The sequence below is a fragment of the Rhea pennata genome, chromosome 9 (genome assembly GCF_028389875.1).
Source record: "Rhea pennata isolate bPtePen1 chromosome 9, bPtePen1.pri, whole genome shotgun sequence".
Classification (NCBI taxonomy): Eukaryota; Metazoa; Chordata; class Aves; order Rheiformes; family Rheidae; genus Rhea; species Rhea pennata.
This window is the reverse complement of record NC_084671.1, coordinates 25,171,397-25,185,931: the sequence shown is the minus strand read 5'-3', so window position 1 is coordinate 25,185,931 and position 14,535 is coordinate 25,171,397. Positions and strand designations below refer to the sequence as shown.

The window sequence follows — 14,535 nt, the reverse complement described above, 5'->3', positions numbered from 1 at the left end:
TTTCTGATAATAGCAAACGGCAGTAAAGTGCAGGTAACTCCATTCAAAACCCAGGTGCCCGGGTAGAGGGGCAATGCCGTGCCGGTCAGGCTGTTACCACTCTCTGGCATATCCACGTTTTACTGTTCAGTCAGTGGTTGAGGAGATGGCATGACCTGAGTGTTTAATTCTTTAAGAAAGATCAACGATGACAGTTAAACATCAAAATGAAATATGCAGCGTCTGTTTGGGAAAGAATAGGTGGTTAGTGAATATGGAATGACTGCGAGGTAGACAACAAAGGATGAAATTCCTTGGTAAAAGCCAATCCAGACTTAGAAGTTGGTCTGTTGGTGCATGGTTAAATAAATACCTTGAGCCTTACCTGTTTATCAGTGCCCCTGCTGCAGCTGTTGTGTTACAAAGTTTCCACCTTTCTTTCTTTCTTTCAGTGTGATCAGGCTTGTACCCGACTTCAGGCTTGCATAAGGAATCAGATCCTAGCTCCACATATTTTTCAACACTAGAATCCTAACTAAAGATGCTGCTATTAAAAAAAAATATTACTGATTGATAGGCATTTGAGTAGGGAGTGTATTTCTCTACCAGAAATAACTAACTAGTTCCAACTGGGTTTGGCAATTATAAAGCTATAGAAATATCTCTTTCTTTATAGATTGTTCGTGGGCACTGATCAGATGATATGAAATGAATTCTGGCAGGGCATAATCTGACAACTAATTAACTAAAGCAAATGCATGTTTACACTTCAGACTACTGCTGCAAAGCTCATCATAGTAGCCAGCTCTCTTCATATATGTGCTGAGGCACAGAAGGCTGGGGTTTTATTTCCTGCCTCCAAGCTGTGGATTTAAGGATGCTGGTTCTGTGCTGCTGTAACCCCATCTAGTTCAGTAGACTAGCTCAGGGTTTCTACTGATTTGTATAGACATTAAGCAAGCTGAGTGTCTGTGTAAAGTAAATAATATAAATTAAAACATCAGAGGTTGCAGCAAGGGAAATTTCAGTCAGATGGAGGAAGATACTTTTCACAAGGTGGATGGTGAGAGCCTGGAAGTTTGAGGGGGGGGGGGGCAGAGAGGTTGGGGTAGCTCCATGCTTGGACATGTGCAGACAGTGCCTGGACCAGGTGATGAGCAACCTGATTCAGTATTGGCCTTGCTTGAGACTCAGACTAGAGCCCTTCAAGGCCTCTTCCAGCCTAATGACTCTGCTTGAATCGAGCATTCCTGTCCCCACTTAACTGCAGTGCTCATTTAAAAAACAAAAACGAAGAAACAAACAAAAAAAAAACTTCATGGCTTATGCCACCATGTTCATTCTTCCTGGCCAATCAAAAAAACCAACCAACTAAACAATCAAAAAAAAAAACCAAACACGTCAGTTGGGTGTGAGTTTGGGGAGGGGTATAGACACTTAGGGTAACCACAGACACTAACAAACAATCTCTCTCTCTCTCTCTCGCGTGCTCTAGCAGGGATGCAACAGGCTGACACAGTGCTGGTGGTGGCACTACCATGCTACACGCGCTGAGCGTTGCTTCAAGGTAGGAAGGGGGTGTCAGCCTGGTTAAGTGCCCAGGCGGGGGCTCAGGGCGGTGCCTTTCTGGGCTGCTGCTCAAGGGGCCGTGGTCATCGTGGTCATCGCAGCAGCAACCCTGGGGCCCTGGACAGCAGGCCAGGGCAGGCAGCCCCACCTCCTCCGGCAGCAAAACCTCTGCTTCGTGGGGCAGGTGCAGAGACCCAGCTGTGCGAGGCTGCCTGTGCGCTGGTGAAGGTGGGCAGCTGCTGCTGTGTGCCGGTGTGGGGGAGAGGGGCTAGCCAGGCTCATTAGGGTGCATGGTTTGCAAGAGCAGAAGCCAAGGGACGACTCTGCGCGCTGCAAGGCTGAGACGATTGCAGGAAAGTGTAAATGAGGCTGGTGGGGTTTTGTTTGTTTGTTTGTTTGTTTGTTTTTTCCTTTGGGTTGTGAAACCTACTTGATTTTTCAGTAGTTGAAGGACATGCCTGTAAGCATCCCAGTGTGGCTTCCCAACTGCTGCATGCAATTACAGATGCATTTGGAAAAGAAAAAAAAAAACTCAGTGCACATGAATAATTGTGCTGATTCAGGTCCCCCATGGGGCAGTCGGAAGGCTGCACTTCGGCTGTGGTAAGTCCTCTTTTGCTCTGCTACTTGGGATGAAGGGGGGGGGGCTGTCTCCCACAGGCAGGAATCTTGCGTGCAGCTCTAGGACTGTCCTGGCTGGTGGTGGTGGTGCAGCTGCTCGCCCTGCCTCGGAGGAAAGCAGGCAGCTGTGCTGCTCCCCAGGCCGGCAGCCGGCACACACTTGGCTGTGCGGGTGAGCAGGCCCCTGGCGGAGCTGGTTTGTCAGTCGGGCATTCGTGTCCGCCGGCGCTGGCTCTTCCTCTTTCATATCGCTCAAGCACCCCCTGCAGCTTGTTCGATGCTTTCTAGAAATCCTTACCGTTCAGGGAACCATCCTAGAGATGGTTAGTGTGTTGTACACCCCCCCCCCCCCCCCGGCTTAATTTTTAAGAGACCAAGTTAGTGTGGCGTAAGACCCTTGACAGGAATCCATGCTAACAGGAATTTGGTGGGAGGGGGAAAGGAGGTGACACAGCAGCCCTGACTGGTGTTTTGCGGGACGGGCACATCTCCGGTGCCCTGTCGGCACCGAGCAGCCTGCCCTCCGCAGGATGACTGTGCTGGGAGCGCAGCCTTCTAGCACGGCCTCCACTCATTCATGGTCACTTGGAGCTGCAAGAGCAAAACCTGTGCTCTGACTTTGAGGAGAAACAACAGTGTACACGGGTAGACAGGTCAGACACAAACACAGACTGAGAGTCACTTTCACAAGTTTCTTTATGAAATTAAATGTAGCCCCTGGTCTGAGGGGAGATATAGTGCAAGAATGACTTTGTACATGCTACTGAATTCAGGTATCCTGGAGGACCAGACTTGGGCCAGCTACAGCAGCAACGCACGCTGGATGCTTGAGCAGTGCAGGCGGTCAGCGTGCGCTCGCAGGAGCCTCAGGCTGGAACGAGCGGGCGGGTTCCTTCTGCTGCCACAGGATGTCTCCTAAGCTAGGGAATTCAGTCAGTATGGCTTCTAACTCGCTATGGTAAGGCAAATCTTTCCTTTTGCTAACAGATTTAAGTGAATTTTGGCCATAGTTTTGAAACCTGGGTACCTAAAGTGAGACTCTTAATGCCAGATTTCAGCCTTTTACAAATGGCCTTAAGATTGTTTTATAGGTGTCAAAAACCTGTACTAATATTCCATGAACTTCAGGCTGTAGGAGTTTGCATAACAATCAAGCTGTTGTTGTTAGCTTTTTCAGAGCTGAACTGCAGACCCTGACTTTTGGGAGCTAGGTTTGCAAATATTGACCTTCTTGTTTTTTAAAAACAAATCAAACAAAAGAAAAACAGACAAAACAGGCGTCAAGTTAACAACATCTGACAAGACCAATTACAGACTTACTTACAAAATACACAGTTCTGTGTTTTACCATAAATAAACAAACACATCATTACAAACAATGAGCATTTTCATTGGCCAGGAAATATGGCAGAATGATGGACAGAAGAGAATCTATGGAATTGAGTATGGTATTAATTTAGGCACATTTTTCTCTAACTTAAATAAGTAAGTCAACCCCCACTAGGGAGATTCTTGAACTTTACTCATGCTGTAGGTTGATTGGCACCATTAACATACTGTTTAGTTCATCTGTGTGTTGAACTAAAGGAAAGGAAAGGGTCACAGTGCAGTACTCACTGTTGTCTTGTCTGAGTGCCAGCAAAGGCTAACTGATCGGTTAGGGTGTAGGATCACGTCCTTGATGAGGAATGCGGGAAAGAGGGATGAGAGGAGAACGGAAGGGTCTGTCCCCACCCCTAAGGTGTGTAACGTCAGCAACACCGAGGGGTTGTTCTGAACGTGTCAGTGGACACTGAGCTGGTGGCTGTATCAGCTGCTGTCCCCTCTCTGGCAGCTGCCAGACAGCAGTAGTGGTCACAGCTGGAAGGAATGATTCAAAATACAACTGACAAGCAAAATCTTTGCAGATGAAACACTTCAGGCTCCTGTGAGCTTTTCCTGGAAGTTTGCCTCTTGGGTGCTGTGCAGGGCTGGCTGGGTTGGACTGGCACAAACACACACATGTGTGCATGTGCACACGCACCGTGTCCCACTTCAGAGCCAGTGCGTTCAGTCGGGTCTGCAAAATAAATAGGGAAGGAAGGAGCACATGGGCCATCCTCTGCAAACAAAGGAGTGGAAGAAGTGGGCTCCATCTCCCAGGACTGACGGGTAAAGTGCTTTCGCGGGTGGGATTCAGGCACAAGCATGGGGCTGCCCTCACTTCCGGAAGGGCGTCAGCCTGCTGATGTTCTGCCAGAAGTTCGAGGGCTTGCGCTTGGGCTCTGCCAGCATGAAGACTTGCTGCTGAGGGAGAGTGGTAGGCAGCGTGGGGTGCTTCTGACGCATCAGGAAGTCGTAGTACGGCCGGGTGACAGCTGCGATGACAAGGAGAGGGGGAAGCACATCAGTTCAGCACAGTTCCCTGCCCTGAGCCCTGCCCAGTCCTGCAGGGGAGTTAGTCTGTAGAGCCAGCGTGCTGAACTGGGGGTGTCTCAGTACTACCTGTAACACAGCTCCTGTGTGTCACAGAAGGGGCTAGGAGGAATCCTCGGTTGCGCTGCTGCAGGCATGAGGCACGGGAACCTTCCTTTCTCGTCACTGCCACTAAATCATCCTTACTGCTCACAAAAACGTTTTAACAGCGCTGTGGATGAGCACGCTATCTGCACGTGAGATTTCACCAAAGCTGTAACTATTCCTGTGGTGTCTCCAGCGGGTCAAGCGTAGCGCAGCTGCGCAGGCAGGACTAGGCCCTGCTGTAGTGGCCTTTATAACCCGCTGCATCGTGTGGGTCACGCAGGCTCACTCTTTTCAGTCTCGTCTCTCGCATGGGAGTGACAGATTGCTTGGACAGCCTGGCTTCTAGGGCGATACGTGAACTAGTCTCTAAATAGCGGCAGCTGCCTGTAGTTAGCTGTGGTTTCTGGCAGAGCACTCAACGCTTAGGTGCAAAGCAGGTCACCTGTAGTTAGTTTCCTGACTGGCTCTGAAGCTACCAGGAACTGTGCTGCAAATTATTTCATGTGAGCTCACCATCTGTCTATCCAAGAGTTTAAGGCCATTTGATCAAAACTATTCCCATAAATTAAAATAAGGCTTATTCTGAGAAAAGGCACATGAAAATCCTTACAAGCAAAAAGAAGAAGAAAAATTAAACCGAACCAGAAGACTAGGTTAAAAATAACACAATGGCTAGGCTTAGAGACAATACCCCCCCCAAAAAAAAAAAAAAAAAAAAAAAAAAAGTTGCACTCTTAACCACTTTTCTGATTCCTGGATAAAATAATTCTTTATGACACACTTTCCAGTCTTAATGCTGTGATTCCTTAGTTCAATTTATATTTGATATATAGGAGATGGCTTTAGCAGCCACATCTCCCATCAAGAGAGGTATTTACCAGCTGGAGCTAATATAACTTTATGGCTTATATTTACAGATTTTCTTTTTGAAGTGTTTGTTTAGTTCTTAGGTGAAAAGCATATGTGTATAGAAGACAGTAGAGGGATAGTGACTGTATGACAATATTTATTTGCCAGTTATTAGAAAGAGCAAGTGACTAACGCTTTAATCTCTCTGCAGGTTTTTAGAATTTTTCCAAATTTTAATTTTCCTTATTTAAAAATAGAGATGGCTACATATTGGGTATATCTTAGCTACTGAATGTGAATATCTTTAGATGCCTTCAGTCTCTCAGATGGAGTGTGCTGATAAGCTTAAGATGGTTTGTCTTTGCTGCTCCTTATCTTTGGCCAGATTATTTTAACTTTCTATAGCGCTGTTTTCTGGGAATGATTACTTCAGTCCAAGTAGCTCATCTGTTTTGCCATCCTCTCTCCTGCTTTCCATTTTTTTTTAATCTGACCATGAAAACCTGGAATGAAGCTCATAACACTGCAAGCAGCAGTTGCTCACCAAATTAAGGCTTAGAGAAAAACAACAAAGCCCTGAAAGGAAGCTGGAGTAGTTCAGCCACCAGCCATGCGGAACAGAAAACTCCATTTCCACCGCCGCTGCCCGCCCCATGGTCGCAGCCCAGATCCGTGCAGGAATGACTCACCCTTAGGCTTCCCAGTGTGGTGCTGCTTGCTGGCATTCAGCATTGCCTGCTTTTTCTGCACCTCGGTGATTGAAAAACCTTGAAGATAAAATAGAGTCTGTCAGCGGCAGGTCACTTTTTTTCTGTACCTCCGGGGAACGCAGGGGCTCGGAGAGCAGGAGAAACACGGGGGCTGGAACATGCTGGGGCGGGAGGAAGGCGCCTGGACTACTTGTGGCGCTGCAAAGGGGCACGTACTGCTCACCCGCACCGGTGCCACTGCGCAGCGCTCCCCCCTCTCACGCAAGCGTTCCTGTTTCCCCCCACCCCCACCCCACCCCCCAGGCTCCACACTTCAGCGAGACCAGACCCACTGTGGTGCAAAGCTCATCTGCCCACTTGTCCGAATTGAGCAGTATTTAGACAAAAGAAGGAAGGCCTTGTCAGGCAGGGAGAACCCCTGCCTGAACCTGTTCTGCGTAGACACTGCCAAGCTGAGCTCTTGCTCTGTATTCCAAAGTAATTCCAGCTGCATGTAAGGTACTGACTGTTTCGGCAGGCCTGCCTGAAGTCATTAACGATGCAGCAGGTGGCCAGGAGCATTACTGCAGTGGCTGCTCCCTGGGGTTTGGGGGATTTTTTTTTTCAAACTCTTTTCATTCAGAATGCACGAGTGTGCAGCCCAGAGAGGGACTGGAGTGTGTGTGTGTGTGTGTGTGTTGCCTTTCCCTTTACGCTTTGGCTGGTGTCTAAAGCAAGCAAGTAAGTAAGTAAGTAAGTGCTGCACTGCTCTTGCCGTACCGGTCTCCTGGTCAAGCTGAACCTGTCTCCTTTCGCTCTCAAATGCCTTCAGCCAGCGCTGTTTCTGCTCAGGCTTTTTTGCACAGAATAGGTGGACTTCCTCAGTGTCGCGGCAGTGCAGCTTAAATGCGTTTTTCACGCTGATGTTGAAGTCCTTGTCCTTCCCATCCTCTACATCCAGTATTTCCATATCATCCATGTTGATCCGACTTTTATAATAGAGGATGTCCCGGCGCAGAAGATCCTGTAAGAGAGACCACATCGTCATACTGATTCTGCTGCTTCCTGTCCACTGCCTTCCTTAGGGCGTGCCTTTTCTTCTTTAATATGATGGCATTTTTAATCATATTTCAGTGGTCATTAAGAAGTCCTGTAAGAAAACTTGATACAGGGTTTGAAGCAATGGAATTAGAGTTTAAAACTTCTTTTTGATAGCGTTGGCAGGGTGGGGCCTTGTGCAGTTTTGTCTGCTGGGTCAGGATTGGTGCCCAGCTACAGTAGACACTGAAAACCTCTGGCAATATGAAGGAACGTTTGTACTGGATTTGCTTCTAGATTCTGCTGCACCAGCTTAAACCAGTATCAGAAAGTAGACTTTGAGTCCTGCAGTCCACATTCGAAAGCTAAAAAGTTCCAGCTGGCTTTTACTTTTTGTGTTGTCAATGAAAAGTAAATTTGATAGCAGTGATAAAATACAGTGAGGATTTCACAACTTAGTTTGTCTCACTCCAGATAGAGGAAGAAGGAGGTGTAGAAGTAGGGGGTGGGGGGGGGGGGCTGGAAGGTGTAGAGGGGAGAGTAGGGGGATGGGGGGGGCGGAGGGAGGTGCAGGGGAAGAGAGGAGTGTGTGAGAGAGGGCGGTGTAGAGCAGGGGTGTAGAAAGAGGAGAGGGGCGTACAGGGGGTGGGGGGAGGAGAGGGGAATGTACAGGGGGACAGAGATGTAGGAGGCTGGGGGCTGTATGGACAGGGGCTGTAGGGAAGAAGGGGTGTAGAGAAGGGCAACGGGGGGGTGCGGAGCATGGGGGTTGGGGGGAAAGGAGTGTGTGTGTGGGGGGGAAAGGGGCGCGTGTGTGTGGGGGGAGAAGGGGTGCGTGCGTGGGGGGGAGGAAGGGGTGCGGGGTGCGTGTGGGGGGAAGGGGTGCGTGTGTATGTGGGGGAGAAGGGGCGCGTGTGTGGGGGGGGAGGAAGGGGTGCGTGTGGGGGGGGAAGGGGTGCGTGTGTGTGGGGGGAGAAGGGGGTGCGTGCGTGGGGGGGAGGAAGGGGTGCGGGGTGCGTGTGGGGGGAAGGGGTGCGTGTGTATGTGGGGGAGGAAGGGGTGCGTGTGGGGGGGGCAAGGGCTGCGTGTGTGGGGGGGAGAAGGGGTGCGTGTGTGCGGGGGGGAGAAGGGGTGCGTGTGTGTGTGGGGGAGAAGGGGTGCGTGTGTGGGGGAGAAGGGGTGCGTATGTGTGTGGGGGAAAGGGGTGCGTGTGTTGGGGGGGGAAGGGGTGCGTGTGTTGGGGGGGAAGGGGTGCGTGTGTGTGTGTGGGGGAGAAGGAGTGCGTCTGTGGGGGGGGGGAGAAGGGGTACGTGTGTGGGGGGGGGAAGGCGTGCATGTGTGTGTGTGGGGGAGAAGGGGTGCGTGTGTGTGTGGGCGGAAGGGGTGCGTGTGTGGGGGGGGGAAGGGGTGCGTGTGTGTGGGGGGGAGGGGTGCGTGTGTGTGGGGGGGAGAAGGGGCGCGTGTGTGGGGGGGAGAAGGGGCGCGTGTGTGGGGGGGAGAAGGGGCGCGTGTGTGTGGGGGGAAGGGGTGCGTGTGTGTGGGGGGGGAGGGGTGCGTGTGTGGGGGGGGAAGGGGTGCGTGTGTGTGGGGGGGAAGGGGTGCGTGTGTGTGTGGGGGGGAAGGGGTGCGTGTGTGGAGGGAGAAGGGGTGCGTGTGTGTGGGGGGGAAGGGGTGCGTGTGTGGGGGGGAGAAGGGGTGCGTGTGTGTGGGGGGGAGAAGGGGTGCGTGTGTGTGTGTGGGGGGAAGGGGTGCGTGTGTGTGTGTGTGGGCGGGGAAGGGGTGCGTGTGTGTGTGTGTGGGGGAGAAGGGGTGCGTGTGTGGGGGAGAAGGGGTGCGTATGTGTGTGGGGGAAAGGGGTGCGTGTGTTGGGGGGGGAAGGGGTGCGTGTGTTGGGGGGGAAGGGGTGCGTGTGTTGGGGGGGAAGGGGTGCGTGTGTGTGTGGGGGAGAAGGAGTGCGTCTGTGGGGAGGGGGAAGGGGTGCGTGTGTGTGGGGGGGGAGAAGGGGTACGTGTGTGGGGGGGGGAAGGCGTGCATGTGTGTGTGTGGGGGAGAAGGGGTGCGTGTGTGGGGGAGAAGGGGTGCGTGTGTGTGTGGGCGGAAGGGGTGCGTGTGTGGGGGGGGGAAGGGGTGCGTGTGTGTGGGGGGGAGGGGTGCGTGTGTGTGGGGGGGAGAAGGGGCGCGTGTGTGGGGGGGGAGAAGGGGCGCGTGTGTGTGGGGGAGAAGGGGTGCGTGTGTGTGGGGGGAAGGGGTGCGTGTGTGTGGGGGGGGAGGGGTGCGTGTGTGGGGGGAGAAGGGGTGCGTGTGTGTGTGGGGTAGAAGGGGTGCGTGTGTGTGGGGGGGAGAAGGGGTGCGTGTGTGTGTGGGGAGAAGGGGTGCGTGTGTGTGGGGGGAGAAGGGGTGCGTGTGTGGGGGGTGAAGGGGTGCGTGTGTGTGTGGGGTAGAAGGGGTGCGTGTGTGTGTGGGGGAGAAAAGGGGCGCGTGTGTGTGTGGGGGAGAAGGGGCGCGTGTGTGGGGGGGGAAGGGGTGCGTGTTTGTGGGGGGGGAAGAAGGGGCGCGTGTGTGGGGGGGGAAGGGGTGCGTGTGTGGAGGGGGGAGAAGGGGTGCGTGTGTGTGGGGGGAAGGGGTGCGTGTGTGGGGGGGGAAGGGGTGCGTGTGTGGAGGGGGGAGAAGGGGTGCGTGTGTGTGGGGGGAAGGGGTGCGTGTTTGTGGGGGGGGAAGAAGGGGTGCGTGTGTGGGGGGGGGAAGGTGTGCGTGTGTGTGTCGGGGGGGAAGGGGTGCGTGTGTGGGGGGGGGAAGGTGTGCGTGTGTGTGTCGGGGGGAAGGGGTGCGTGTGTGTGGGGAGAAGGGGTGCGTGTGTGTGTGGGGTAGAAGGGGTGCGTTTGTGTGTGGGGGAGAAGGGGTGCGTGTGTGTGTGGGGGAGAAGGGGTGCGTGTGTGTGGGGGGAAGGGGTGCGTGTGTGGGGGGGGAAGGGGTGCGTGTGTGTGTGTGGGGGGGGAGGGGTGCGTGTGTGTGGGGGGGGAAGGGGTGCGTGTGTGTGGGGGAGAAGGGGTGCGTGTGTGTGGGGGGGGGAAGGGGTGCGTGTGTGTGTGGGGGAAGGGGTGTGTGTGTGTGTGGGGGAGAAGGAGTGTGTGTGTGTGGGGGGGGAAGGGGTGCGTGTGTGTGTGGGGGAAGGGGTGCGTGTGTGTGGGGGAGAAGGAGTGTGTGTGTGTGGGGGGGAGAAGGGGTGCGTGTGTGTGGGGGGGAAGGGGTGCGTGTGTGTGGGGGAAAGGCGTGCGTGTGTGTGGGGGAGAAGGGGTGCGTGTGTGTGGGGGGGAGAAGGGGTGCGTGTGTGGGGGGGGGAGAAGGGGTGCGTGTGTGTGGGGTGGGAAGGGGTGCGTGTGTGTGGGGGAGAAGGGGTGTGTGTGTGGGGGAGAAGGGGTGCGTGTGTGGGGGGGGGGAGAAGGGGCGCGTGTTTTGGGGGGGAAGGGGTGCGTGTGTGGGGGGGGAAGGGGTGCGTGTGTGTGTGGGGGGAAGGGGTGCGTGTGTGTGTGGGGGAAGGGGTGCGTGTGTGAGTGGGGGAAGGGGTGCGTGTGTGGGGGGGGAAGGGGTGTGTGTGTGGTGGGGGGAAGGGGTGCGTGTGTGTGTGGGGGGGGAAGGGGCGCGTGTTTTGGGGGGGAAGGGCGCGTGTCTGTGTGGGGGAGAAGGGGTGCGTGTGTGTTTGGGGGGGAGAAGGGGTGCGTGTGTGTTTGGGGGGGAGAAGGGGTGCGTGTGTGGGGGGGGAAGGGGTGAGTGTGTGGAGGGGGAAGGGGTGCGTGTGTGTGGGGGGGGAAGGGGTGCGTGTGTGTGTGGGGGGGGAAGGGGTGCATGTGTGTGTCTGGGGGGGGGAAGGGGTGCGTGTGTGTGGGGAGAAGGGGTGCGTGTGTGTGTGGGGTAGAAGGGGTGCGTGTGTGTGTGGGGGGGAGAAAGAGTGTGTGTGTGGGGGGGGAAGGGGTGCGTGTGTGGGGGGGGAGAAGGGGCGCGTTTTTTGGGGGGGAAGGGGTGCGTGTGTGGGGGGGGGAGAAGGGGCGCGTGTTTTGGGGGGGGGGAAGGGGTGCGTGTGTGTGGGGGGGGAAGGGGTGCGTGTGTGTGGGGGAGAAGGGGTGCGTGTGTGGGGGGGGGAGGGGTGCGTGTGTGTGGGGGGGGAAGGGGTGCGTGTGTGGGGGGGGGAAGGGGTACGTGTGTGGGGGGGGAAGGGGTGCGTGTGTGTGGGGGAGAAGGGGTGTGTGTGGGGGGGAGAAGGGGTGCGTGTGTGTGGGGGGGAAGGGGTGCGTGTGTGTGGGGGGAAGGCGTGCGTGTGTGTGGGGGGGAAGGGGTGCGTGTGTGTGGGGGGGAGAAGGGGTGCGTGTGTGGAGGGGGAAGGGGTGCGTGTGTGTGGGGGGGGGAAGGGGTGCGTGTGTGTGTGGGGGGGGAAGGGGTGCATGTGTGTGTCTGGGGGGGGAAGGGGTGCGTGTGTGTGGGGAGAAGGGGTGCGTGTGTGTGTGGGGTAGAAGGGGTGCGTGTGTGTGTGGGGGGGAGAAGTAGTGTGTGTGTGGGGGGGGAAGGGGTGCGTGTGTGGGGGGGGAGAAGGGGCGCGTGTTTTGGGGGGGAAGGGGTGCGTGTGTGAGTGGGGGAAGGGGTGCGTGTGTGGGGGGGGGAAGGGGTGCGTGTGTGGGGGGGGGAAGGGGTGCGTTTGTGGGGGGGGAAGGGGTGTGTGTGGGGGGGGAAGGGGTGCGTGTGTGTGGGGGGGAAGGGGTGCGTGTGTGGGGGGGGAAGGGGTGCGTTTGTGTGGGGGAGAAGGGGTGCGTGTGTGGGGGGGGAAGAGGTGCGTGTGTGTGGGGGGGAAGGGGTGCGTGTGTGGGGGGGAAGGGGTGCGTGTGTGTGTCGGGGGGGAAGGGGTGCGTGTGTGTGGGGGGGAAGGGGTGCGTGTGTGTGGGGGGGAAGGGGTGCGTGTGTGTGTTGGGGAGAATGGGTGCGTGTGTGGGGGGGGAAGGGGTGCGTGTGTGTGGGGGGAAGGGGTGCGTGTGTGTGTTGGGGAGAAGGGTTGCGCGTGTGTGTGGGGCAGAAGGGGTGCGTGTGTGTGGGGTGGGAAGGGGTGCGTGTGTGTGTTGGGGAGAAGGGTTGCGCGTGTGTGTGGGGCAGAAGGGGTGCGTGTGTGGGGGGGGAAGGGGTGCGTGTGTGTGTGGGGGGGAAGGGGTGCGTGTGTGTGTTGGGGAGAAGGGGTGCGTGTGTGGGGGGGGGGAAGGGGTGCGTGTGTGGCGGGGGGGAAGGGGTGCGTGTGTGTGTGGGGGAGAAGGGGCGCGTGTGTGGGGGGGAGAAGGTGTGCGTGTGTGGGGGGGGAAGGGGTGCGTGTGTGGGGGGGGGAGAAGGGGTGCGTGTGTGTGTGGGGGAGAAGGGGCGCGTGTGTGGGTGGGGGAAGGGGTGCGTGTGTGGGGGGGAGAAGGGATGCGTGTGTGGGGGGGGAAGGGGCGCGTGTGTGTGGGGGGAAGGGGTGCGTGTGTGGGGGGGTGAAGGTGTGCGTGTGTGGGGGGGGGGAAGGGGTGCGTGTGTGTGTGGGGGAGAAGGGGTGCGTGTGTGGGGGGGGGGAAGGGGTGCGTGTGTGTGTGGGGGAGAAGGGGCGCGTGTGTGGGGGGGAGAAGGGGTGCGTGTGTGTGTTGGGGAGAAGGGGTGCGTGTGTGTGTGGGGGGAAGGGGTGCGTGTGTGTGTGGGGGAGAAGGGGCGCGTGTGTGGGGGGGAGAAGGGGTGCGTGTGTGTGTTGGGGAGAAGGGGTGCGTGTGTGTGTGGGGGGAAGGGGTGCGTGTGTGTGTTGGGGAGAAGGGGTGCGTGTGTGGGGGGAAGGGATGGTGTGTGTGTCGGGGGGAAGGGGTGCGTGTGTGTGGGGGGGAAGGGGTGCGTGTGTGTGTGGGGGGAAGGGGTGCGTGTGTGGGGGGGGGAGGGGTGCGTGTGTGTGTTGGGGAGAAGGGGTGCGTGTGTGTGGGGGGAAGGGGTGCGTGTGTGTGGGCGGAAGGGTTGCGCGTGTGTGTGGGGGAGAAGGGGTGCGTGTGTGGGGGGGGGAAGGGGTGCGTGTGTGTGGGGGGAAGGGGTGCGTGTGTGTGTGGGGGGAAGGGGTGCGTGTGTGTGTTGGGGAGAAGGGGTGCGTGTGTGTGTGGGGGGAAGGGGTGCGTGTGTGTGTTGGGGAGAAGGGGTGCGCGTGTGTGTGGGGCAGAAGGGGTGCGTGTGTGTGGGCGGAAGGGGTGCGTGTGTGTGTTGGGGAGAAGGGGTGCGTGTGTGTGTGGGGGGAAGGGGTGCGTGTGTGGGGGGGGGAAGGGGTGCGTGTGTGTGTGGGGGAGAAGGGGTGCGTGTGTGGGGGGAAGGGGTGCGTGTGTGGGGGGGGGAAGGGGTGCGTGTGTGTGTGGGGGGAAGGGGTGCGTGTGTGGGGGGGGAAGGGGTGCGTGTGTGGGGGGGGGAAGGGGTGCGTGTGTGTGTGGGGGAGAAGGGGTGCGTGTGTGGGGGGAAGGGGTGCGTGTGTGTGTTGGGTAGAAGGGGTGCGTGTGTGTGTGGGGGAGAAGGGGTGCGTGTGTCGGGGGGGGAAGGGGTGCGTGTGTGGGGGGGGAGGGGTGCGTGTGTGTGTTGGGGAGAAGGGGTGCGTGTGTGTGGGGGGGAGGGGTGCGTGTGTGTGTGGGGGAGAAGGGGTGCGTGTGTGTGTGTGGGGGAAGGGGTGCGTGTGTGTGTGGGGGAGAAGGGGTGCGTGTGTGGGGGGGGGAAGGGGTGCGTGTGTGGGGGGGGAGGGGTGCGTGTGTGTGTTGGGGAGAAGGGGTGCGTGTGTGTGGGGGGGGAAGGGGTGCGTGTGTGTGGGGGGGAGGGGTGCGTGTGTGTGTGGGGGAGAAGGGGTGCGTGTGTGTGTGTGGGGGAAGGGGTGCGTGTGTGTGTGGGGGAGAAGGGGTGCGTGTGTGGGGGGGGGAAGGGGTGCGTGTGTGGGGGGGGAGGGGTGCGTGTGTGTGTTGGGGAGAAGGGGTGCGTGTGTGTGGGGGGGGAAGGGGTGCGTGTGTGTGGGGGGGAGGGGTGCGTGTGTGTGTGGGGGGGGGAAGGGGTGCGTGTGTGTGTTGGGGAAAAGGGGTGCGTGTGTGGGGGGGGGAAGGGGTGCGTGTGTGTGTGGGGGAGAAGGGGCGCGTGTGTGGGGGGGAGAAGGGGTGCGTGTGTGGGGGGGGGGAAGGGGTGCGTGTGTGTGTGGGGGAGAAGGGGTGCGTGTGTGGGGGGGGAAGGGGTGCGTGTGTGTGTGGGGGAGAAGGGGGGCGTGTGTGTGTGGGGGGAAGGG

The 14,535-nt window shown here is 57.6% G+C and overlaps 2 protein-coding genes across 9 annotated transcripts in view; one reads left to right on the top strand and one right to left on the bottom strand.

The window, feature by feature from the left end:
* The window catches only part of FAM168B (family with sequence similarity 168 member B), a 51,880-nt gene that overhangs the window by 29,466 nt on the left and 7,879 nt on the right, over positions 1–14,535 (top strand). For 2 of the 7 annotated variants that reach the window (XR_009959230.1, XR_009959237.1), the window contains 3 exons: positions 1,478–2,151; positions 2,943–3,127; positions 6,035–7,686. The gene's annotated coding sequence lies outside the window, so the exon portion shown is untranslated. Of the gene's footprint in view, positions 1–1,477; positions 2,152–2,942; positions 3,128–4,076; positions 5,362–6,034; positions 7,687–14,535 lie in introns of those variants that run through there. The other 5 variants (XR_009959235.1, XR_009959234.1, XR_009959232.1 and 2 more) reach the window with 5 other exon arrangements.
* The window catches only part of ARHGEF4 (Rho guanine nucleotide exchange factor 4), a 135,380-nt gene continuing 125,124 nt past the window's right edge, over positions 4,280–14,535 (bottom strand). For both annotated transcript variants that reach the window (XM_062582346.1, XM_062582345.1), the window contains 3 exons: positions 6,990–7,233; positions 6,210–6,287; positions 4,280–4,526 (listed from right to left, as the gene is read on the bottom strand). In XM_062582346.1, coding sequence (XP_062438330.1) covers positions 4,369–4,526; positions 6,210–6,287; positions 6,990–7,233 — 480 coding nt within the window. In that variant the 3' untranslated portion in view covers positions 4,280–4,368. The remainder of the gene's footprint in view (positions 4,527–6,209; positions 6,288–6,989; positions 7,234–14,535) is intronic.